This window comes from Melanotaenia boesemani, chromosome 10, assembly GCF_017639745.1.
Source record: "Melanotaenia boesemani isolate fMelBoe1 chromosome 10, fMelBoe1.pri, whole genome shotgun sequence".
In the NCBI taxonomy this organism is placed as follows: domain Eukaryota; kingdom Metazoa; phylum Chordata; class Actinopteri; order Atheriniformes; family Melanotaeniidae; genus Melanotaenia; species Melanotaenia boesemani.
The window spans coordinates 17,392,379-17,416,981 of NC_055691.1; the positions used below are offsets into that span (position 1 = coordinate 17,392,379).

Sequence of the window (24,603 nt, forward strand, 5' to 3'; positions counted from 1 at the left end):
TAATGTCCTTTTGCATTTCTTTGCTGAAAAATCAATAGCGTGTGATCAAAATGGCCAGTGTTTTGATAGCCAGTTGCTGGTGTATGGCCCAGTATCGTAGCACAAAATGCAGTTGTGATGTGATGGTTTCGCAGCCTCCAGATGCTGCATGTCAAATATCAATGTACCATTATAACAAGTCAAATTAAAGTTGGAAAGTTATATAGAGATGCTTTAAAGAGGTTGTTCCACATTGTAAGACAAGTTACAGTTTCCACAAAGTGTGGGTAAAATAAAGGACCTTTATGAAAAAGAAAAGAGTGAAATAGTGCAATGCCTTGTAAAAAAATATTTGACATTTCATGAGAATTTAAATTAGATCATTGCACTGTTAAAATGTTTGTGTGTGATTTAGAGAGCAAACAGATTTGGTCAGATAAAGGCATGAAAGGCAACAAAAGTCTCTGTCAGATAAATGCATCATATTAAGAGAACAGCCATTTAAAAGCTACTGATGAGCAGCAACCAAGTGTTTGCAGCAGCTGGTGTCTGGAATCCAAAGAACATCTTCATGCAGGATACTTCAGAGGCTGAAGCTGTGCATAAAGCTGTATTTGGGCTACATTTAATCAATGCACATAAAGAGAAACATTTGCAATGGCCTCAGAAATACATGGAGACTAATTTTTTTTGTTCTGTTTTGTTCACTGATTATTTGCATGCTATACTGGATGGTCCAGATGGATGGACACCGTTCAATCTTTGGTTTCTATGAAAAAAGGAAACTTAACCCTCAATCGCACTAAAAACATGTGGAGCATCTTTATTAGGAAGATCTTCAAGGGTAGGTTGCAGTGTACCTACAAACAGCAACTTTGATAGGCAATTCTTGTATCCTCAAACTAAAACCAGACAGAAAATATTTATGGATTTATGAGTTTGATGGATGAGAGTGTGTACATTGTTAGGTACAATGAGGTTTTATGTGTTCAAAATTTTCTGATTAATCTTTAAGTCCAAATCTTAATGCTTACATGTTTTGAACATTTGTTAAGGATGTTAAAAAAAAAAGAATGTGAGCACATAGCAACAAACCTAGAAACATTTTCTGGTGTTATTGGAGACTTTTGAAGACTGATGTGAACAAACACAGGGCTGATCCCGCCTTAGCATTCAGTCAAGTAAAGAGTGTGGACGAAACATTTAAAAAGTTAGAAGTACTGTAACATGTTGTAGACTCTTAATCAGAGAATAGTTAATTGAACTTTAGATCTGTTCATTTTTGAGAGAGAGAGATTTTCTATTTCTTTTTCTACTGTTTTGAATTGAAATGCCATTAAATGCATTTTCCAGACATTGCTAGAGCTTTTTTTTTTACAATAGATTTACAACGGTAATGTTTGTGTCTATTATTTGATTCAGTCATCCACTAAAATCGATTTATTTAAAAAAAAAATTTGCTTTTGGGGCAAATATTTTTATGCAATTAAAATGTGATTAATCAAGATTAATTAATTACAAAGCCTCTAATTAATTATTGGATTAATGTTTCTAATCATATCTATCTATCTATCTATCTATCTATCTATCTATCTATCTATCTATCTATCTATCTAGATAGATAGATAGATAGATAGATATTTCTCTTACGAGAGAATATTGATAGAAAGGTAGAGCCAGATCGATACACCAGTTAGTTAGGGGTTAAAATCTTCAATATCCCCGGATGAATCCAATATTAAGACAGAGGTGTGTAACTTTAAAAGTTAAACATTATCTGTGCCTGTCAATGGTTAGTCCTCCGTCTTCTGGTGTTCTACTTCATAAAGTTCCACTTTGATAGATGGAATTTTCGTCCAATAAAATCTTGCATTAGACAAGCTGCGTAGCTTATGCTTTATTTTTTAACCAATCGTATTAATCTTTCCACACAATCTGACCAATCAGAATTTAGGGGTGGGCACCAGTTCAAGGAGCGCGAACGGTTCAGGACAGATTGAAAATGGCGATTATGAAGTTTAGTGTCTGAGTTCTGTGGTATGGACTTTTTAAACTCTCTTAATGATTGCTAAATAAGTTCGGGCTTGTTCATTTCGCTCAGTGACGCGCGAAAAACTTAAATGTAACCAATCTTTGACGTCCTTTAATTTGAACTCTTCTAGCTCGCATGACGATGGTTGAACAGCATGTTGCAGTTAGCATTGAAATGTGAAGTTAGCCAACATAAACGGCTTTTAGCGTCCAGTGAATTGAATTGCATCTACTAAGACACCGACAGCGGACCAAGACGAATCAGTTTTAATGGGATATCGTTGAAGTAAAGACTCGGGAGGCAGTTTGTCGTCGTAACGGTATGGCTCTGCACAATTTAGTTTTTGTTATTGATATCGATAATGAAAATTATGAGTCAGGTGATCGACTGGATGTCAGGAACCAATGTATTAAACGAGGAATATTACAGATCCTGCTGTATTTTGGCTACAAATATGGATTTGAAAAGGTGCGCTGGGGCTATAAATTCTTTCAGTCCAAGACAGGCCGTAATGCCAGCTTCATATCCAGAGTGTCGGACTTCAAGGAGCTTCGGCACAAAACATTTGAGGACTTTGAGCAAGAGTTTGAAGCGAAGGATACAATGTGTCCCTCTCATCAGAAGCAGCAATACAATCGATCGGTTTCAGTTCAAAACGCTCTAAAAGAGGCTCTGCTGGATTTCCAGTGGGACAGACCAGACATCACCTCTCCCACGAAAGTGTCACTCAGGCCCAGGAAGTTGAGTCGTGGTGGAAAGGCCAGTCTATCACAGGAAGATTACATTTCAACCAATGGAAGAAATTTTGTGTTCATTGTCTCGCAGTGTCCATTATCAAGGACACAACTTGTGGACTACCTTTCTTTGAAAGATGATGGCCTGCCAACAGATGTGACAGAGTATATAATTTCTAAAAGCCTTAAAGACATGTTGTTTCAGCGACAAGTTGTCCTCCACTGGATTGACAGTAGTTCACATATTCAGGTGAGTACAGCTAGCTGTGCAGTAATACTTAAGAGAATATCAATAAGCCACTTATTATTTTAGATTAGAAAAACAAATTTAGGTTTCAGTTTCTTTGGCAAAGTTTTTCTCCCTGTGTTGCAAAAAAAAGAAAAGTGTGTAATTAAAAAGCAGTTGATGTTTTAAATAGCTGTACATATGAAACGTTAACTCAAATCTTAACCAGGGTCTTAGATACCTAAGCATCCAGTTTTAATCCAGCAACTAAATATCTGTCACTGTCCCTGTTTAAAACATATAAACATAGGTGACTATCTCCTTGCAGGTTGCAAGGTGTAAGGACTACCTTGGCTCTGACAAGCTATCTGAGGTGCTAACTCAGGTGGGTGGCAGAGTATTCCCTGTGGTTGCACTTTTGAACCTCTGCTGGGATCACAAATCTGACTTGGGATTCACAAGAAAGGCTTTTGCGTTCAAGTCCAGCATTGGATTCATCCTGTCTTCTCAAAGGCTCTACCGCCTGGTATTTCCTGCCTTTGGTGCTGTCCTGAAGTGGGAACAAGGTTGGTAGCTTGTGGTATCTTATTATTATGTATGTGGATCATGTTTACTGAAACAAAAGGTGAGAATGAAGAATTTCATCGTTTTAAAATTTGACATTGGAAAAAATTTAATTTAACTTCCTTAAGTAAGGAAGTTAAGTTAAACATTACGTATTATCATTTATAAGATCCTATTAATGTGATCTGCAGTTTAAATGAAAAGCATATATAAACCATGAGATCATATATCATGCATAGTAATTGGCTCTGAATTTTAATTTAATAATAATTTCTTATTAATTTTAAGATTTTTCATGTAGTTGATGACAAGATAAAGGAAACTTCGAAAACCTAACAAATCGGTATTGTAAAAACAGTTAAACTTAAGTTTAAACCCAATTAGGCAGTGATATTTGATGCATGAATGTCAGGTCAATTGGCTGAGAATGACCGGTAATGACTCATTTGTGTTTTGGTATTTTTCACTAAACTAGGGAATGTAACACAGAGCTGTGGTGTCACGATGGAGCCGGTCTCTCGCAGACAGAGGCTTGTCCTGGAGTCTGTCGAAGTGTGTCTAAAAGGAGTGCTACGGGGATGGGATGATTCGTCACTTACACAGACCTCCACTGAGTCATGGCTGCTTCAGGGCTCCAGTAGCAGTGACCAGGGAACTACCGCCTTCCAGCATCTCTTAATGGAACTGTCTGCCCGTGGCCTTCACATGGTGAGACTTCAAACACAGCAACTCTGTTTTACACAAGAGAAAATCTCATGTGCACATTGTATTACCGTTTCAGACTACAGTAAAGTGATTTATTATATTTATTTATTTTTTTTTTTATGAGGTGCTCCAGTGTATTATTTTTTTGTATTATTTTGCCCTATAAATAATTCATATCTAGGTTAAGTCACAAGCTTGAGTTAAACATATAAATCATAACCAGACTCTATATAGTAAATCAAGATCTTCAAATAACATGTAGTTTATAATATGTATTAGCTGATCCTAGTTTCAACATTCCCAAGTTCTGACCAGAGCCTCTGTAGCCCAAAACGTTAGAGCTTCACGATATCAGGAGAACATGCGATTTGCAATTATACGGTTTTAAAGGTGCAATGACGATATGGGCTGCAATTTTTTTAAAAAAGAAAGAAGAAGAATAAAGCTGCTGCTTTGTTTACTTATACGAAGCTCCATTGGCAAAAACTTTGTGCACAGACTTCTGCTGAACTTTACAGCTTGTGTTACAATAACGCTAGTAGCGTGTTTATCCAACGCTCGATTTTAGTAACTCTTAATAAAAATCATTTGGACATCAACAAAAACGAGTCATGCACTATGGTGTCCTTCAGTCTAAAGACTAGAGATAAAATTAAAAAATTGACAGCCTTTGCAAAAGTTTAAAGCTGTTTCTTTACCAGTGTTTGATAAATTATAAAGAAATTTGCTTTATATTCCTGTGTGAATTATCAAAAGCAGATTCTGTCAGATGAAGCTGGGTTTACATTAATGGACAGATTCCTAATAGGAAAAGCAGCTTTGAGGCCTGAGGGTTGAATGGAGTCAGAGCTCCATCTAGTGAACAAACATCATTCTCCTACGACCCTTAACAACATTTACTGTTTTATAAGTAATTAAGAATATATCAATGTTTAATTGGCAAAACTCCGGCTGATTATGTTTATTTTGAAAAGGGCTATAATTGGCCCATTTAATCGGCCGGCTGATCAATCGGTCGGGCTCTTAAATGTTGAATACAGGTGTGAAGACTTATTCTTTTACTTGGAATTGTATTTGTAATGTTTTGGAGTATACAATATCTAATAATTTTGAAGTGCAAGACCATAAATAATTTATCAGTGGTTTCATGATAGGAAGCTTTATTTATTAATTTAATATCTCTTTTCTGAAGTTTAATTTTTGGGTCTATATATGTTCTGTATGTATTTCCCCAAACCTCAATACAATTTGACATATATGGCTTTATAAATGAGACATACATTGTACGCAGGCATTTCTTGTTATAAACGTCACCTTTTTTGGTAAATACCTAGAGTTTTAGATAATTTCTGTTTTATATATTCTATATGTGGCTTCCAACTGAATTCATAATCTAAAATTACTTCCAAAAATTTAGTTTTCTATATTCTTTCAATTTTGACTCCATTTAGGACTAATTGAATTTCACAATTTGCCCTAATACCACCAAACAACATAAATTTTGTTTACTTGTGTATATGTATATGATAGATTTCAACCTTTTAAACACTGTACCAGTATAAATATTTTAGGTCCCAATACCAAACTCCCACCATCCAAAGACATGCATGTTAGGCTAATTGGACACTCTAAATTCTCCCTGGGAGTGAGTGTGTTTGAGAATGGTTGTTTGTCCCTTTCTGTGTTGGCCCTGCGATGGACTGGTGACCGGTCCAGGGTGTATCCTGCCTCTCACCTGTTAAATGTTGGGATAGGCTCCAGCTTACCCGCGACCTGTAATGGACTAGCGGTAAATAATGAATAAATGAATACCAAACTTTGTGGAACTGTATTACTTTTCTAAAATGTGACACAATATTATTAAACATACTGAAACCTAATATTTAAATAACTTCTTATAAAATTTAGTGTAACACCTCTTATGCCATAATGCTCCCTTTTCTGCAGAAGTAAGGAATGATTAAATGCTTCATGTAAATCAACAAAAACCTCTTCTTATCTGTAGCTATATTTTCTATTAATCCCATCACTTCTAAGGATTTTAATCGGTTGCTCCAAAACCCATTTTGATGGGCACTCAGTAAATCATATTTCTCTATAAAATCATCCAGTCTATGTACAGACAATTATTTTTGAAACCTGAGGTAGCAAAGAGACAGGTCTGTAATTTGATTCATTGAGTTTGTCACCATTGTTGTAGATTAGGACCACCATAGTCATTTTCATCATATTAGGAAGTAAATGATTTGAGTATACAGTCTATTACATCCTTTATAAGTGACCTATCAGTAGTATTAGCATCTGTAGATCTTGTATTCTTAAACTATCGGACTACTTATACATCACTCACAAACTGCCAAGGAACATTGAATTCTTATTGTTGGATGCAAAGTCATAATTATGGTCTACATCATTCATTTCCCTTGCTGAATTTGGGCCTACATTTACAAAAAAATAATCAAACATATTAGCAATTTCCTTAGTATTTTCAATTACTGAATTGTCATTATTTACAAAATATGTTGGAAAATCATTTTTACTGCAATTTTTCATACCATTAAGCACTCTGCAGGTACCCTTAACGTTATCTTTGTGTTTTAGCAGCAATTGGTCATAATGGTCTGTTTTGTGTAATCTCCTAATAGATGTCAATTTGTTTTTATACTTTAGTTCTGTTTATGATAAATTCCCTAGAGAGCCTACTTTTATTTTTACAAGCCTTTCCAACCCTTCTGTAAACCATGGTTTTGCCTTCTTTTTTGGATTTTGTCTATATTCTTTAAATGGGCAATGGCCATCATAAAATAACAAAAATGAATCTAAAAATGCACTATTTGATTGATTGGTATCGTCTACATAAACTTCCTGCCAATCATTTCTAACACAGCAAAAACAGGCAAATGATCCCTCACCAATAGTCACTAAAAATCCAATAACTATTTTTACATCAGTTATATTTGTAAAAATCTTAATTATTCTACTGGGTTTGAAAATTAACAGAAGGACACTGAAACTAAGGGCTAAGAAACTAAACATAATATTAATAAACTGCAGTTTTCATATGATCTGGGAAAAATTTGATGGTTTTGCATGAGCAAAGCCCATACAGGAATATAAGGAGATAAAGTCACTCACACTTGCTCTGCAGTTTTGCACAGACATCCAGTTAAGCCTGGTATACACATAAGGATTTTTTTTTATTTTATTTTTATCTTTAGATTTTTTATCTAGTCAATGCTTCACACATCATAAAAAAATCAGGCATTTCACAGTTTTTTGATCATAATGTGTGTGTGGTGTGCTCTGATAATCTAATCACAGAACAACACACACATTACAATGCTGTCCCGCAAATGATCTACAATCTACTCCTCTGAGAAAAACGTAGAAGAAGAACCATAGCAACAGCCGGCAAAAAAACAAAGAAAAAGAAGCATAGTAACAACCGGAAAACACAACACACAGCATGGAAGAGCATATATAGGACGAGGGAATGATGGCGGTCTTGGGACTGTTGTTAACAGAAAAAGCTAGAACTGAAAAAAAATAACAAACTAGAAATAGTGTGAACACAGACTTTATATCCTTCCTTGTTCCCCAGCCAGTTCAAATGCCTTTAAATGTGATCTGATTGGCCACATTCTGCACCACGTCACCATCCACACAGTCACAATGCACGAGTCGTCAGCGTTCTTCAGAAATCGGTTCTGAAATATTGAACTTGTTTGATGGATTGTCGGCTACAACTGGTTTCGAGTCAGGATAATCGGGCATTTTGCCGTCTGTGGTTGGGAAGGGGCAAAACTGGGACAAAAACAGCCATAAACCTTTGTGTGTACCAGGCTTTACTCTATCCTCTCTGTGCTGTGGCTGCCTTCTCTCCCTCCTTCCCACGGGCTGTGAGAGTGGATAACATAAAGCGAGTGTGGGGAGTGAAATGCAAAGCAAATCCAATGTAAACATATTTGAGTCTGAAATAAAGTAAAATCATGGACAATTTTGAAATCCTGGCAGGATGCATTTTTTTTTCTCTCAAAAAGAGGGCACGTTCAAAAAGAGGATGTTTGGTCGCCCTAAATGACAGTTTAGGCATTATCGTGTGGATTTGTAAAGTCATCAAGTGCCTTAAATGTGATCAGCTTTGTGATTGTAATGTTTTAAATTGCTTTTTCAGTTTTAAAACGATTAATTGTTAAGCCCTTGTATATACTGTACATTGCCTGTTGACAAAGCATGAGCTTTATGTGTTCTACATGCTATTTACTAAAGGGCTGCGTGTTGTGTCCAGCACATGTATTTTCAGGTGAAACTTGATGTAAAGAAGACAAACTCAAAGATACATGGTACACCAGAAAATCTTGACAAGTGATTATCCTAAAATAATACTTTTGAATAAACAGGCAGCCATAAATTACCTGTAAATGGCGTTTTGTGTGTGTTATTCTAAAGCTGACCTTTTATAACAGGTTGTAGAAAACAAAAACTTGTACAGTGGCTGTTTATTGTGTTGCCTTTGGGAAAAATGCATACCAGGATTCAGATCACTCCAACATGTACAAAACTAAAACATCCTCCTTTTTCTAAGCCTCTGTGTTTTGGTATTCATTTACTGACTCAATGTATTGCTTCCTCCCACAGTTTGCTGAGGTGTACGACAACGGGTTGGTGTATTCAGCTGTATTCTCCCCACAGTCTCAGTCCACAGCTCTGCTCACCATTCTTCAGCCAGTTCTCACTCAGCATGAGCAGCTCCTGAGGAAAGACAACATTGTTCCTGTCATGGCTGAAACCTCTGCTGACCTGCCAGATGTAGTAAACAGTGTTCTGGGAGTAGTTTATGACATCATGAATGAGGATGGTGATGACGACAATGGTAGGTGTTAGAGCAAGGCTAACATTAGTAGATATATTTATGTTGATGTATATATTTGGTAATAGGTCACAAAAACATGCAATCAAATATTCCCAAACTTCATTTTGGTTATTTAGCAGCATTATCACAATTTCATAATTTTATACCAGAGGGAATTGCCGTGACATTACTGCGTCTCTCGGCCATTTTGGGGTAACCTGGATACTGTTAAAGTTTACTCTTTCAGGTTTTTTTCTAGAGAACTGAAAAACGCATCTAAAAAAGAAAAGAAACGTCTTTACTGTGATAAGCTTACAAGAGAAGTGAAGAGTCGTTACGATTCAGAAACACTAATTATTAGGTTATCGTTACAGTCTGCTGAAGAATGAATGATGGTTTAGATTAGTAGCCACCCGTTTCAGACATTAGTGCTTACACGAATTTGAAAACTACAGATATTTAAATGTTCATGCAGCCATTTTACATACGGATGGATTAAAACCTGCAAGTATACAAGCTGACAGTTGCAGCTACACCATCATTCTGATCATTTATTTGACATTTATTCTAATTTTGATTCTGAAATCAAATAAATTATCTTTACATTTGTGTGGATTTATTTCTGTTAAATTAATATATTTTTGGTGTTCTAAAAGTACAAGACATATGTCTGAATATGCAGGATTAATTTAAAACATCTTGTTAAAGCAAAAGATGTTAAAATATGAAAGCAGGGGAAATGTGAGTAAGTGCATTTATTAAAACAAAATATGCAAAAAACGTACCTGGATCTGAGCGCAGATCTACTCTGAAATGTCTGAAAAGAGTGAAGAGTCCTGAATGTCGTGATTGAATGTCTGACATAACACTGGGACTCCTAATCAGAGAAAAACAAAGTTGTTTTTTTTGTTTTTCATCGTTTGAACTTTTCAAATCTATATATATTAAAAAAAAAAGTTGTCCAGTGGTCCAGAGAATTTTCTAGTTAAAGATGTACTCATTTAATTTGCCTGATTTGAGATGCTTCACTAAGAGTAGCAGTACTAAAGGGAGTAAAATATATAAGATTATGGCAAAATGATGTTGTTGTATGTGCACACTTATGTTAACTTTGCTTATGTTAACTCCTCAGATAAGTTCAAGGATCATCCAGTTCCTGAGTGGGCTCAGCAGGAATTCAGCCGTAACCCGGTGACAACAAGCATGTTGGAAACCTGGTTTCCTCAGTCAGATTACTCGGGAGTGAGCTCTCATTTGATGGAGTCATTGAGGTGCTTGAGTTTAATTTTTACGTTTTCTGTGATGAAAGGCGTATAAAAATATTTTTGTTTTTTAAATACACGGTCTGACGGCCAGTAACACCATCAGTGTTAAAATTGGTCGTGTTAGAGGCCTCACTTTGTTCTGCAATTCTTAGTTACTGAATAAAAAAAAAATCTGTTTAAATGACTTAAACTATTGCACAAGGGAACTGCAACTGCAGTTAGCATTCGAGATTATAAGTTTTTGAAGATATGAGTCAATATCTTTTACCATCTTTGTTGCACAGTTTGTTGTTTTATTTATTTTTTTATACATTTTGTAAATACCAAATTTCTATCTGTTTTCATGTCTACATTTTAAAATCTCCTTTCATTGCTCACACATTGGTTGACTTGCAGCATAATAATACAATAAGAAAAAAAAAAAAAAGGCCCACTGGTGACCACTTTACATTGTTGTAGGTTGCTGCATGCAGTGCCAGAGCAAAGAGAAGAAGAATCGTCTGTCCCTCAGCAGGAACTGATAGGTGGTCTGTCTGAACTGTATAAAACATCACAGGACTCGGTCAACAAGAAGGGCAAGAAACGTAAGTTTTACATTGCTTTGTGTTCAGCGATAATAATTAAGATGATAAACTTAGATGTCAAATTTCAGATATTTGGAAGCATAGATGTCATCTTTTTTTATTTATCCTCCATATGGCTTCTGTCTTGATCTAAAGGTGGCGCCAACTGCACACCAGTGAAACAGAAGATGAAGACCATGAGCCGTTCTTTACAGATGTTGAATGTGGCACGCCTGAATGTCAAAGCCCAGAAGAACCAAACCGAGGCTGAGCCGCTGGTGACTGAGAGTAGGGTGGGAGGCAGACCAGGAAAGAGGACATTAAGTGACAGGAGCAAGCCCCTAGGAGCAAATACTATGAGTAAGTGCTGCTCTTTGAGTGTATAATTAATGTAATTATTTAAAGTGTAACAGCTTATATTTACATATCTCCCCAAATCACTTAAAAATGTGTTCTACATACAAAGACAAAGAGTAATGGATCCCATTTCTTTGCCCAGATTTTCCTACTGAGGCAGAGCTGCTAGCCTATCTGAAGACCTGTTATAACCAGACTCTGACAGAGAGAGATTCATCTCTCATAACAGGTGTTCAGCAGCTTCTCACTGCTGTTAAAACCTTCCTTGTGGCAGAATCAGACTTGGAGGTGAGATATAGAGGCTTAATTTTGGATCAAAATGCTTTTTTCCCTCTTTTGTTCATATAATAAACGTAAATTGTGAATTGTTGCATATTGCCAGATTAAAGCTTTATTGCTAAATATTATGGGTTTTAAGTTTATAGAATCAGTATGTTGAAATAGAAATACCTGATCAATCAGCAAGATATGTTAACTGTTGTCTAAATCTGTTATTTTAGGTCAAGGCCTCCTTGTTCGTTCAACAGCACCTCTTTAAGACCAGCAAATCAATCCGACAGCATTACGGAGTCGCCGGTGATGTTGATAACAAAGTCAGAGAGTAAGTTTTAGCTTTTAAAATCTTAATGTCTTTATCTTTCTTAAAGATAATGAATTTAGTAAACTGTTAAATTTTGGAGTCTGTAACGAGGAAGGTCTTATTTAGGTGCCAACTGCAAGTGGTGTTGAGGCTGGAGTTGTGCAAACCTTTTACTTTGAAGCCGCCTGACTCACTGGATGTTGATCAGATGGCAGAGGAGGTGAGCTATTCAAAATACTAACACTTGTGTATAAAACAGATTTATTGTTAGACTAACACATTAGGGTTACTTATATTCATCAGGATCACCATATAACAGAAGAACCAACTTTTTAAATTTGAGCTGTATGAAGCAGCCTAATCATTTGAACAAGAAACATACTCTCCTGGTTGCTTCCCAGTGACAATGAATGCAATGTGGCATTAACTGAAACAGGACTTATCATCCTAATGTTTCAAGGAGGAGGAAGATAACGCTACACCAGTTGAACATACGGGCGAAATTATGAAAGCGATTCATGATCTAAAGACGGAGTTTGCAGGTAGATTTGATGGCGTGCTTTCTGCTGTGCAAGATATGCGGAATGACGTGCTGGGGTGCATTAACAGAGTAACGCAAGCGGAAATTCGCGTCTCCCAAAATGAAGACACAGTATTATGTCTCCAAGCCACAGTTAAGAAACTGGAAAAGGAAATGAAAACGCTCAGCTCTAAAGTAGACGATCTAGAAAACAGAAGCCGACGGTCTAACTTGAGACTGGTGAATCTACCCGAGGGCGCAGAAGGTGTGGATGCGTGTGCCTTCATGGAGAGCTGGCTCCCAGAAGTACTGGACTTAGGGCCGCTTCGCAACCCGCTGATCATTGAAAGATGCCACCGCATTCCCACAAATAACCCCAACGCGCCACGGCCCGTAATTATGAAGTTTTTAAACTTCAAAGAAAAAGTACTGGTCCAGGATGCTGCGCGGAGAAAGGAGAGGATTCTCTACAAAAACCACCAGGTGATGTTTTTCCCGGACATATCCGCGGAGGTCCATAAACAACAAAAGAGCTACAAAACGATCAAGCTGAAGCTACGTGCCAAAGGGATCCGCTATGGGATTGTTTATCCAGCGCGCCTAAGGGTCACGCACAAGGGGCGTACATACACCTTTGAGACTCCCGCTGAGGCAGAACGCTTTATTGAGAGCTTGGACAATGAAACGCGACAATCAACAGGAACTGATTGATGGGTTAATAATACATAGAATTCAGTGACAACTAAATGAGTGAGTAATATGCCATACACACTATATTAACATGGTCTAACAATACGTTCATCTTAACTGTTAACAATGATTCATAGCTGAACCTGTGGTTTTGTTTTTTGTCTGTTTTTGACATGTAAGTGCAGAGTATATTAGTTGCCTACAGCTGCAACAAGGTTGAGTAAGAGAATAGCTATAGACATAGGTCGGAGTTTTAAGAAAGTGGGAGGGGAGCTTTATCTGAAGGCTACAAATCGTTTCGGTTTTTTTAGTTCAACGGTTCATGGTTCAGGGTTGTGTTCCCAAGGGATTATGTTAATGTACTTTTTGATTGATGCCTCTGTTTACTTTTGCTTGCCATTATTATTTATTTTTTATAATTATTTTTATTTCTCATTTTTCTCCACTCCAATCTATTGTATCGTAAGACACAGATTTATATCTGACCATGGCCCAGATGAGGGATATTAAGATAACAACTTGGAATTGTAGAGGTCTAAATAAAGTGAGTAAGGTGAAGCAGATATTGTCCAGATTGAAAAGGTTACAGGCAAACATAATTTTTTTACAGGAGACGCATCTTCTGTCAACCAATGTCTCCATAGTGACTAAAAGATGGCAGGGGTCTGTTTTTTCTGCACCATTTAGCTCGCATTCACGAGGTACTATGATCCTTATACATAAAAGCATTCCTTTCAAGACTGTTAATACCATCCTAGATGCAGCAGGCAGATACTTAATCGTACAGGGCACCCTTTTGACATCTAAGCTCAACTTAGTTTGTGTATACGGTCCAAATGAGGACAATTCCAAATTTTTTAATGATTTGTTCCTACTGCTGTCAACATTAGATGGTGAAAATATTATTGGAGGTGATTTTAATGTAGTTTTAGACCCTCTCAAGGATAGGTCATCTGATTCCACCGTTACTTCACACTCTCAAGCAAGAAAAACCATTCATCATTTTATGGCTGAGCTAAATCTTCTTGAGATTTGGAGAAAGCTAAATACAATTGATACTGTGTACTCCTGTTACTCTGCCACACATAAGAGTTACTCCAGAATTGACTATTTTCTTATATCTGCATCCCTAAGTCACAAAATTAAAGACTGCTTCTATGATAGTATTTTAATCTCCGATCATGCTCCTATGTCCCTAGTTTACTTTGATACTGAATTTGTTGCAAATAGACCACGGTGGCGATTTTATATAAAATGGTTACAAAACTCAGCCTTTATAGAATTTATTAATACCCAGATGGATGTTTATTTTGACTCTAATACTTCAGAAACATCTGCTTCAACCCGCTGGGAAGCCTTTAAAGCATTTATACGTGGACAGATAATCAGTTTTACTGCCACAAAATCGAAGTATAGACAACGGAAAATTGGGGAACTTGAGGCTAAAATTAAAACTTTGGAAAATCAAGTTTTTGACGGGTCCTCACAATCTGAACAGGAATTGCTTTTTCATAAGGCTCAATATAATGAAATTACAGCAGAGAGGGCAGCAGACAGTTTAAGGAGAGTTAAGCAGGCCTTTTATGATCAAGGGGAAAAACCTGGGAGGTTACTCGCATGGCGTCTTAAACAGGCCCAAACAGATAGAGCAATTAATTCTATAAAAAATTCTCTAGGTGACCTGGTAGTACAACCAGAAGAAATTAATAAAATTTTTAGGGAGTTTTACGAAAATCTATACAGTTCTGAATATTCTAATGCTGATGATTTACAAAGCACTTTCCTAAATGATCTTGATTTTCCATTGATTCCAGAAAACCTTAGATCGGATTTGAATGCCAAATTGACATCCAGGGAGATTTTGGAGGCAATAGACAGTATGAAAACAGGGAAAGCAGCTGGCCCCGATGGGTTACCTATGGATTTTTACAAAAAATTTAAATATAAACTTTTGAACCCACTGATGAACATGTTTATTGAATCCTTTAAAAATGGTTTGCTTCCACCCTCCTTGAGAGCGGCGTTGATTACATTAATTCCAAAACCCGAAAAGCCCAGGGATGCTTGTCAATCATATCGCCCAATTTCTCTTCTGAATGCAGATATAAAAATTCTTTGTAAGGTCCTGGCTCTACGATTGGAAAAATGTCTCCCAGTAGTTATTAATATGGATCAGAACGGATTTGTGAAAGGAAGACAAGGATTTCACAATGTGAGACGACTAGTAAACATTCTTTATGAAAATTATGAGGCTCTTGATACTGCAATTTTGGCACTAGACGCTGAAAAGGCATTCGATAGAGTCGAATGGCCCTACTTATTCGATATACTGGCTCGATTTGGATGTGGTGAAACATTTTGTAATTGGGTGAGACTTCTTTATACTGAGCCCACAGCTGAAATTCTCACTAATAAAAATATCTCTGTGGCCTTCAGGATCTCCCGCGGGACACGTCAGGGGTGCCCCTTATCACCCCTTCTTTTCACTCTGGCCGTTGAACCATTTGCTATGGCAGTTAGAAAACATGCAAACATTACAGGTATTAAGTTGGGTGACCAAGATAACCGGATAGCACTTTATGCAGATGATATTTTGCTCTTTTTAAAACAATTAGATAATTCAATCCCAACTTTATTGAACATCATTGAAAATTTTGGGTGCTTTTCTGGCTATAAAGTGAATAATTCAAAATCCTCGCTAATGCTCCTCAATGAAAGAGAACGAATTAGGTCCCTCAGCACACCACAGCCGTTTAAACCATCCGACTGTATAACCTACCTAGGAATTCATATTGTACCGGATATAAATAAGATTGCTGTGACTAACTATGACTCTACTGTTCAGTCCATTACAGAATCAATAGAGAGATGGTCAAACCTACCTATATCTACTATTGGGCGGATTAACATCGTGAAAATGAATATACTCCCTAAACTTCTCTACTTATTTCAGAATATCCCTCTACCAATACCATCTGGTCTTTTTCCAAAACTGAAAAAAACTATTACAAACTTTATTTGGCACAATCGACGTCATAGGCTCCGTTTAACATTACTGTACTTACCCTTTGACCGAGGTGGGCTTAAGGCCCCTAATTTTCTGTGGTATTATTGGGCAGCACAGTTGCGCATGATGATGTATTACTTTTCCTCTGACCCATCTCCAGCATGGGTTCAAATAGAACTGCTCTCACTTAAAGAACTACCTTTAAGTGCATACTTGTATTCAGCACCTATCAAAAATCTTAGAAGAAGCATAAATAATCCTATTGTCCTAAACATGGTTAATATTTGGCATAAAGTACATAATGTACTAAGAGAAGAAACTTCCATATCCCGTTTTAGTCCTATTTGGGGTAATGACCATTTTAAACCTGGCATTTCTGATGCAGGATTTAGAATTTGGGCTAAGAATGGTTTAAAGAAAATTGAAGACCTTTTTTGTGATGGTGTAATGATGTCATTTGACCAGTTAAAAATTAAATTTGGTATACCTACCACACATTTTTTTAAGTACTTACAAATAAGGAGCTTTATCGCAGCTTCACAAAATGGTAAATTAACTCTGCCGGCTCTATCATTGTTAGAAAAAGCAGTTTCTGACTACCCTTACACCAATAGGCAGATCTCATATCTGTATAATATGTTTATTAAAAACTCAAATGAATCTTCTATTGGACGCCTGAATGCCTGGAAAAATGATATTGGAGAGGATATATCTTCAGATGAGTGGAAGTCTGTATGTTTGAAAACTCATACCCAGACTGTAAATACTAGATTGCAGCTATTACAGGTCAACTGGTTAATGCGCACATACATAACCCCTGTTAAATTACATTCATTTGATAATAACATCCCAGATACATGTATAAAATGTTCTGAAGTAAAAGGAACTCTTTTCCATTGCCTATGGGAATGTGAAGAGGTACAGAAGTTCTGGAAAGAGATAGTTGTTACAATTAATGCTATGTTAAATATTTCATTAAGGCCAGATCCAAAATTGTTTATCTTAGGACTTTATCCACCAGGTCAGACCATTCATAATAAAATTAAGACACTTATTACCATGTGTCTACTACACGCTAAACGCTTGATTGCAACTTTCTGGAAAAAAACAGACAGACCAAAGTTGGGACACTGGATACGAGAAATGTCTTCATGTCTGGCGATGGAAAAAATCACTTATATCTTAAAAGGAAAAACTGAGTCGTTTGATGCCATTTGGAAACCCTTTATTTTGTACATAGACCAAAGAAGAGTTTCCTAAATTTCACTAGTTGCACAATAAAGAGAATATAACTAAGTAACGTCTTGTTATTTATTAGTAACGAACATGTTGTGTCCTCCAGGCAGCCGAGATGCTCAGAATAATTTCACTAACCAAAGACCCCGTTTGCCTGGCAAGGTTCCTTCAAGATGAGGTCCTCCCAGGGTGAGTGCTGCAGGAATAGGACTTTGGGTTACAGACTGATTTTGCTAGATTTGCTTTGGTGAAATCTTGTACAAAGAATCCTAATTATAATAAATAAACAAAGTCAGTTTAATTCTATTTGAGCACATTACTGCATCTGAGTTGGAGAATGTTGATTTTTCATTTAGTCAAACTTTATTTTTTCCCTTTAATTATAAGAATTAAAAAGAAAAACAATCTCCCTTTGCAGGTTCCTGACTGCTGTTCCCAGAGTGCTTGCAGACATCTATCATAGTCTGGGTACTCAGCTACCTGAAGCATTGTTAGCTGCTCTGCCTGCTGATTTCTTCAGTGATGAATCAGTCGCCAAGGACAGCATTTCCCCTTCTGCCTCTTCACCTCCCGTCTCAACACACGGCCTGCTCTCAGATGGCAAAGATGGCTTGCAGGACCTGAGAAATCGCTCAACCAATAAGAGGAGGTGAGGCTGTTCGTTTACTGGAAAACCTTTGCTTGACTGAGAAGTGTATGGCTTAAGTTGGTTTATTTCCTTCATAGGAGTGGAATGTTGACCCGTCATCGAAGTATGACTGAATCATCTCAGAGTCTTCGTCAAATAGAGATGCCCAAGAAAACTACAAAAGCAGTAAAGACAATAACTAACTTTCATTTTCTATTGATGAGTTTGATTTTTCTGATCAATTCTGGGTTTGATTCATAAACATGTAAACAATAAATGCATTACTTGGCTTTCTGACGGATCTGTTGACACTTTAACATGTTTATTCTAAATTTTTAATTTAGACACTTGTTTGTTTGCTTTTAGCCCAAATCATCAGCATGTGCTGCTTTGGAGAAACCTGCAGCCAAGCTGCAACCTCAAAAACAAGAAACACAAGGTATGTGTACAATATAAAATTTAATATTTTGTAAATTTGATTATTAGCTGTAAAATATTTAATGTTCAGTAGCTAATATTTTAAACCTTAATGTAGCAGCAGACAGTTTTTTGCTGACTATATAGCAGTTGATCCTATATTATGTTCTTACCAGAGGGTCTCCCTCATCCTATGTACTTCTTATTCCATGCACTTGAGTTCTCAGTTGTCTGGATGAGCTTGTTGATGCATGCGATTGAACACTGTAAAATTCCAGGTTTTCTATCCTGGTTTGAATGGTCTTGAGTTTGGATTTGCTTCTGATTTTCCTTCAGTTTAAGTTGACTAGGATTCTGCTGCTCTATTGCATCTCCCAGCACATTGGACCTCCTCAACCGAGCCCACAATGTCTAAGAACATTAATTGTAGTGAATTATAATAAATTTACTTTACTTGTGGCTCAAATATACTGACAAACTTTGTATAAACTTTTTCCACGATGTTGACAGAATTGCACATTCGAGTCTTTTACACTTCTTGTGTACTGATTCACAGAGGTGACCAAAGTGAGAAGAAACCTCTTCAACCAAGGGATTGTGTCCCCCTCAAAGACAGCAAAACTGCCAAGAAGCCAGTCGGTGTCTACTGTGGAAGGACTGAAACGCAAGCGTTCTCATGAATCTGAAGGTAAGTGGATAAAATGTCATACAGTCACATAAACAACTATTGTTAACACGCTTTGGTGTTAAATTGTGGGGTATAAATATATTTTCTTATTTTTCAGTGAATGTTTTTCAGTATTTTACTAAACCATTTTAGATTAATGTTTCTTAAGACTAACAATAGAAAAAATATTTTTAGTAGTTTGTACAGTTTATTTAAAATAAATACTTTATTTTCAGAGAGGCACAAACTTCTTACAAAGAAAGTGTGTGAAACACCGCTTCACAAACAAGTGTCCAGTCGCTTCTTACACCTGCAGAAAATGAGAAGGTATGTCAGATTTATTTTAGTTTATTTATTTTTTTGTTTTTATTGTTAGAACAAGAATGATAAATTAATAAATCAGCAGTTAACAGCTATAAATTAGAAACATTAAATCATTGTTTAAATTTTTATTAGATTTTATTTATTTTATTTTTTTTTCCTCCAAAGGAGATCTGATATTACTGAGGAATGCGTTGTGGAGGAATCACCAGTAAAACCCGCAGAAGGTATTTCTTTTTTTTTCTGTTTGTTTTTTTTTTTCACATATGTTTCTGAACAAATTTCAAAACAATGACAGTTTACCTTAAAGTGACACTACTCTTGATATATTTCATTCTCTGTACAGAAACTTGGGGCTGGGTATCACCACTAATTTCCTGAATTGAATTGATTAGTTTCATGACAGCCAGATTCAATTTCAAATAAATTTGAAATTGATTTATTGCTGATTTTTTTATAACATTAGTTTACCTTGAATATGAAAGACATTCTCTAATAACTATTTATATAAAACATTGAATCTGTTTACATGATCATCTTAATCAGATATCTGGGCGTAATCAGATAATTGTAATAATCTGATCGGATGCGTCTACATGCACTTCTGAAATACATTATTCAAAAGATTCTCTACATTTATCAGTCTTATTATCGGATTTATTTCGGAGTACCTATGTGCATGGTGATGTCATTTCGGTTATTTTCAAAACATCCGTTATTTGTTGATCATGGCGGAGCCTACAGTCTTAACGTTAGCTGCCAGTTTAATGTGAGAGATAATAAGCTGCTAAATAGCTTACAGGTGAATTTAATCCAATGGTGATATTAGTAAGTCATTTGAGAGTAGGGTCACTTTTGTCACTAAAAAAGGAAACCTAAAAAAAAAAAATCAATCTCAGATTTATGTAGTGATATTGGATTAATTAAATTTGAATTGATTAAAATCGAATTAACTTTTTTTTCCAACCCAGCTTTACAGCAATTTACCCTTAACTGAATATTTGATTTAAAAAAAAAAAAAGTCTAATCTTCTCCTTGATCTGTTCTCAAAATTAAGAGTGCATGTTAAATCTTAATTATGGATATATTTTCCTTGTTTTGGTTTAATGTCAGACCTGAGGAGGAGTCCGAGGATAAAGAAGCTTGCTAGAAGACATTCGAGTACCTTCTACTTAGGCTCTCAGCCTCGCTCCCGCAATCTGGACAAAGCTCTTTCTTCATCCCAACTTGCACTCAGCGATGGTAAAGTCTGTGAAGTCAACCTGAAAACAGTCCAGTCTCCCATGCGTCTTCTTTTTGGGGCTGCTAAATCTCCCATTCGTCCCCCAAACCTCCCTGACGGAGTCAGGATCACCAGGTCTCGGTTGTCCACAGACTCTAGTGTCTTTGAGGTAAATTCCTCATTTAATATTTTACTATGGATTGTTATATACCAAACTTTTTAACAGATGTATATTTTTTTTTAAACAAAAGGGGGGAGCCCAGGGGACATTTGGTTGGTTGCAATCTCTTTCTCTGTTAAATGTCATAAATTCTAACATTTTACATCATCTTGAAATGTTTTTCTCCAGAGTCCAAACAAAACGCCAACAAAGTCACCCAGAAAACATGGGAGCCCCATTTTGGGGAATTTGTCTCCTAGGACCTCCAGGACCTCTGGGACACCTAGAACGCCCAAAACCCCACCTTCAACCAAAATGTGCATTGCATCTGTTGCAGAGAGTCCTGTAGCAGGGGGTATGTCTCTGAGGGGCAGTCCTTTCAGATCTCCTGCCAAAGAGCCTCTTGTTGTAGAGACGCCTACTAAGAAAAGCCCAGTGAGGAGCCCTTTGAAGGGTATTCTCAGGACTCCAGTCAAAGCTTTAGGGCAGCACAGCTCCTTCTCTGGATCATGTCTCAACAGCCCAGTGTCCAGGACTCCAAAGAAGAGTGTTACGTGGTCCCCTTCTCCCCAGAAATGTCGAGTGGTGAAGAACAGTGCTACTTTCAAAGTACCTGAATCACCCAATAATGCATCTTGCACTTCTCTGAGACTGTTGAAAACACCCAATAAGTCCAGCAGTCCTGTCCAAAGCACAAACACTAAAAAAGACATTTTCAGAACCCCAGATAAAATCTGTCAGGTAAACCTAGTGAAGATATCTGAACAAGCCTTTCAGACATCAGGGAAAAATCTTCACTCCTCTGAAAATCCCAACAGATTTATAAATCCAGGACAGAGTGATGCTTTTAATGTCATGGAAACTCTTTCTCAGCTGTCCACACCCCCTTCAGACCAGCATATCCTGCCTCAGCCCAACACTAGTATTAGAGCCAAAACCCTTAGTCCCACTCACCAAATGATTACTCGTTCTGGACGAACCCCTGGGAAAAGTTTCAATGCAACACCTCCTTGTGATCCAACACTTCCACCATCAGAAGGGGCTAACTTTTTAGTGGAGTCAGGTTCTCTACTCAAGTCTGCAGAATACTTGACAAGAACTAAGTCTGGTCAAGAAGATCAAATAACTAGGCACAACTTAAGATCCCGATCCAGTCAAAGTCTTGCATCTGAACTAAGAAATGCTACAGAATCTGCTGAGAACCTTTTGGAGAAAAACCTGCAGTCACATACAAAAGGAGAGGTGCAGACCGAATCATTTCAGTCCTCTGACGCAGACTCAAGTCTCCATACAGAATCACAGGAATTTGACTCTTCTCAGGGCAATTCTGCCACCACAGACAGTGATAGTTTGGATATAGTCGATGCTGCCGTTGTAAAGACCCAGTATAGTGGAGGCCTGAAAATGAACATTAGCTTTACAAGGAAACCTTCATTGTCTAATGAAGATTGTCAGTCAAACACAGTTTCTCCTAAACTTGTGCCATCTCAAAGTACGCCTACCCGGAGCTATGGCTTCCGGCAGACCCCTGACCGCCAACAGAGAGAAGCTGCTGCTCGTTTAGGATACGAAAATTATTCCCCTCGATTTTCAACTCCACGAGGTGCAGCAAAGCCTCACAGACGAAAAGGCGCAGCTACTCCAAATGTTCTTACCTACCAAGTGGAATTAGAAATGCAGACTTCAGGGATTCCCAAACTCAAAATCAAACGCACAGATTCTACAAGTGCAGATATTGCCTCAGATGGAGGACCTTCAGTGGGTGTGAAACCTCATTTAGAAAGCCCTTTGTCTTTATTTTCCAAACACAAAGATCCCGGATGTGTCTCACCATCTGTGTGTGCTCACGTCACCCCAGCTAAAAGCACACCTGGAAAAGGGAGCATCCAGACCTACATCTGCCAGTCCTATACCCCTACACGACATCCTGCAGCAACCATGTCTCCCAGGGCAATTGCTGCAGAAGTCATTCCCCTCACTCCTTCTCCTCAGAGTGTGGGGAAAGTGACTCCAGACAACCTCAATAGCTGGCCTCGCAGGAAGAAAGCCCAGATTGGAGTGCTGGGTCCCAAAGATTGTGGTCTGAAGGGGGAGCTGCAGCTCGAAGAGTTGCTGGAGGAGGCTGAGCTTGGAGTTTGTCGGTTGCAGGACTTTGAGGAAAGTGATGACCCTTCAAGCAACAAAGCAGAAAAAATTACTGAAACTTCTAAGCAGTCACCCTCAGCTGGGGCAGATGTGTTTCCTCTGTCACCACTAGAGGATTTGTACTGGGTGGAAAAGTTGGCTGAACAGTCTGACTCCTCTGAACTTCAGAAAGCTCAAGAAGAAATCATCTGGACCTCTGAAAATGGGGATGTCAAGTCAAGTAAGCTAATGTATTTACTTATTCTGTAACAGAATATTACAAGTTTGAAAAGTGTTTCAAAAGTCAGGGTTTTTTTTTTTTTTTTTGTGGTGGTTTTATTTGTTTTTTTTTTTTGCAAGTATTTAGTCACTGAATGAGCTGTTCTGCATTGTTGGTCACAGCAAGAAGGCCCCTGGTTCAAATCTGGGCCGAGCCTTTTGCATGTGTGGTTACATTTTCTTTCATAGGTTTTCCTTCCACTGAGTTTTATTGTTTGTCTGTGTAGTGTTTTATGCTAGTTATGTTTTGTTTAGCACTTTGCGCAGCTGTGGTTTCAGAAAGTGTTCTATATAAGTAAACCTGAACTTGTCTAAAAGACATGCCATGTTTGGTTAAATGATTGTCGCAGGTTCACTGTATATACAAATGTGCATGGTTGTGTCTTCATGTTAACCCTGTAATGGACCAGAGAACCTTCCAGGCAGCTTTGAATAGCCTCTCGTCTCTCTTTACGGCACAACAATAAAATTAGTTAGAGAGGTTTTGCTTCATAATTGGCTTTAATGATTTATTGTAGCAAAAAATCCCATCCATAATCTTTCTACCAAATTTTAAAATATGCTTTTTACAAAATCTGCTACTTGAAGCTGAATAAGTTATGGATTTACTTAACTAATAGTCAGTGTGTCTAGTCATGTTTTACATTTAAACTCTCCTGTGTCTGGCAATACATTCATGATGGAGGCAGGGAGGGTCCAATTTACAACCCGTTCTTTGATTAATAAATATGTTGAGGGTTTCTTCTTGAGATCAAATTGCCTTTGCACTACTCTTGTTAAAAAAAAAAAAAGAAAAACAGTCCCAGTTGAAAAAAAGAATCACATTGAGGTGAAATTTCAGTCATTTGCTTTCCTTTTGTGTTGTTTTGGCAGCAGTGACATCTCCCAGCTCAAAGATGAGAAAACCAGTGACACCAAGTGGTATTTTGGCCCTCACTAAGTCTCCATTGTTGTTCAGGGACAAAACAGGTTCTGCTCGTAGGAGAACACCAAATTTTAAAGGTAAGCTGTAAATTTAGGCTTTTAACTTTGTCAGTAAATAAAAAGGTACCATCTATGTATGTATGTATGATTTTTAGCTTAGACTATAATGTTATAAACCTGTAAATGTGTGCTTCAGGGTCCTATTTATACCCATGGTTTGTCAGTCATAATGGCAAACTTGATGTTGTGAATTTTAGACATGCATTGAAGTTTCTTCTTTTTAACATGAGCCAGTTAGGCAGAGCTGTACCCTAATATGAACAAAATGCCAGATGTTTACTTAAATATTACACTCTACTGTAAGTAACTAACCATGCCTATTTCCTGAATTGTACAGATGAAGCTGCATCAGGGAGGACAGAGGTAGATGGATTGGACCTCGCCCCTTTCAGCCAACCAGTCAGACGCTCAAACACAGGGAAGACCTACAGCAGAAAGAGACTGATTCATTGAACACCCCACCCCCCACCCCTCAATCTAAAAAAATAGAA

The 24,603-nt window shown here is 37.3% G+C and overlaps 1 protein-coding gene across 1 annotated transcript; it reads left to right on the top strand.

Moving 5' to 3' along the window:
* The first annotated feature begins 1,956 nt into the window (after positions 1-1,956).
* On the top strand, positions 1,957-24,603 carry ticrr (TopBP1-interacting, checkpoint, and replication regulator). The gene is made up of 21 exons (XM_041997613.1): positions 1,957-2,995; positions 3,300-3,537; positions 4,011-4,243; positions 8,879-9,113; positions 10,225-10,363; positions 10,817-10,941; positions 11,077-11,280; positions 11,420-11,565; positions 11,778-11,878; positions 11,984-12,077; positions 17,417-17,499; positions 17,729-17,959; positions 18,037-18,124; positions 18,305-18,377; positions 18,912-19,043; positions 19,259-19,349; positions 19,512-19,570; positions 20,457-20,734; positions 20,915-23,090; positions 24,002-24,130; positions 24,450-24,603. Exons 1-21 carry the CDS (start codon positions 2,333-2,335, stop codon positions 24,563-24,565), a joined length of 5,634 nt encoding a protein of 1,877 aa, XP_041853547.1. The 5' UTR covers positions 1,957-2,332; the 3' UTR covers positions 24,566-24,603.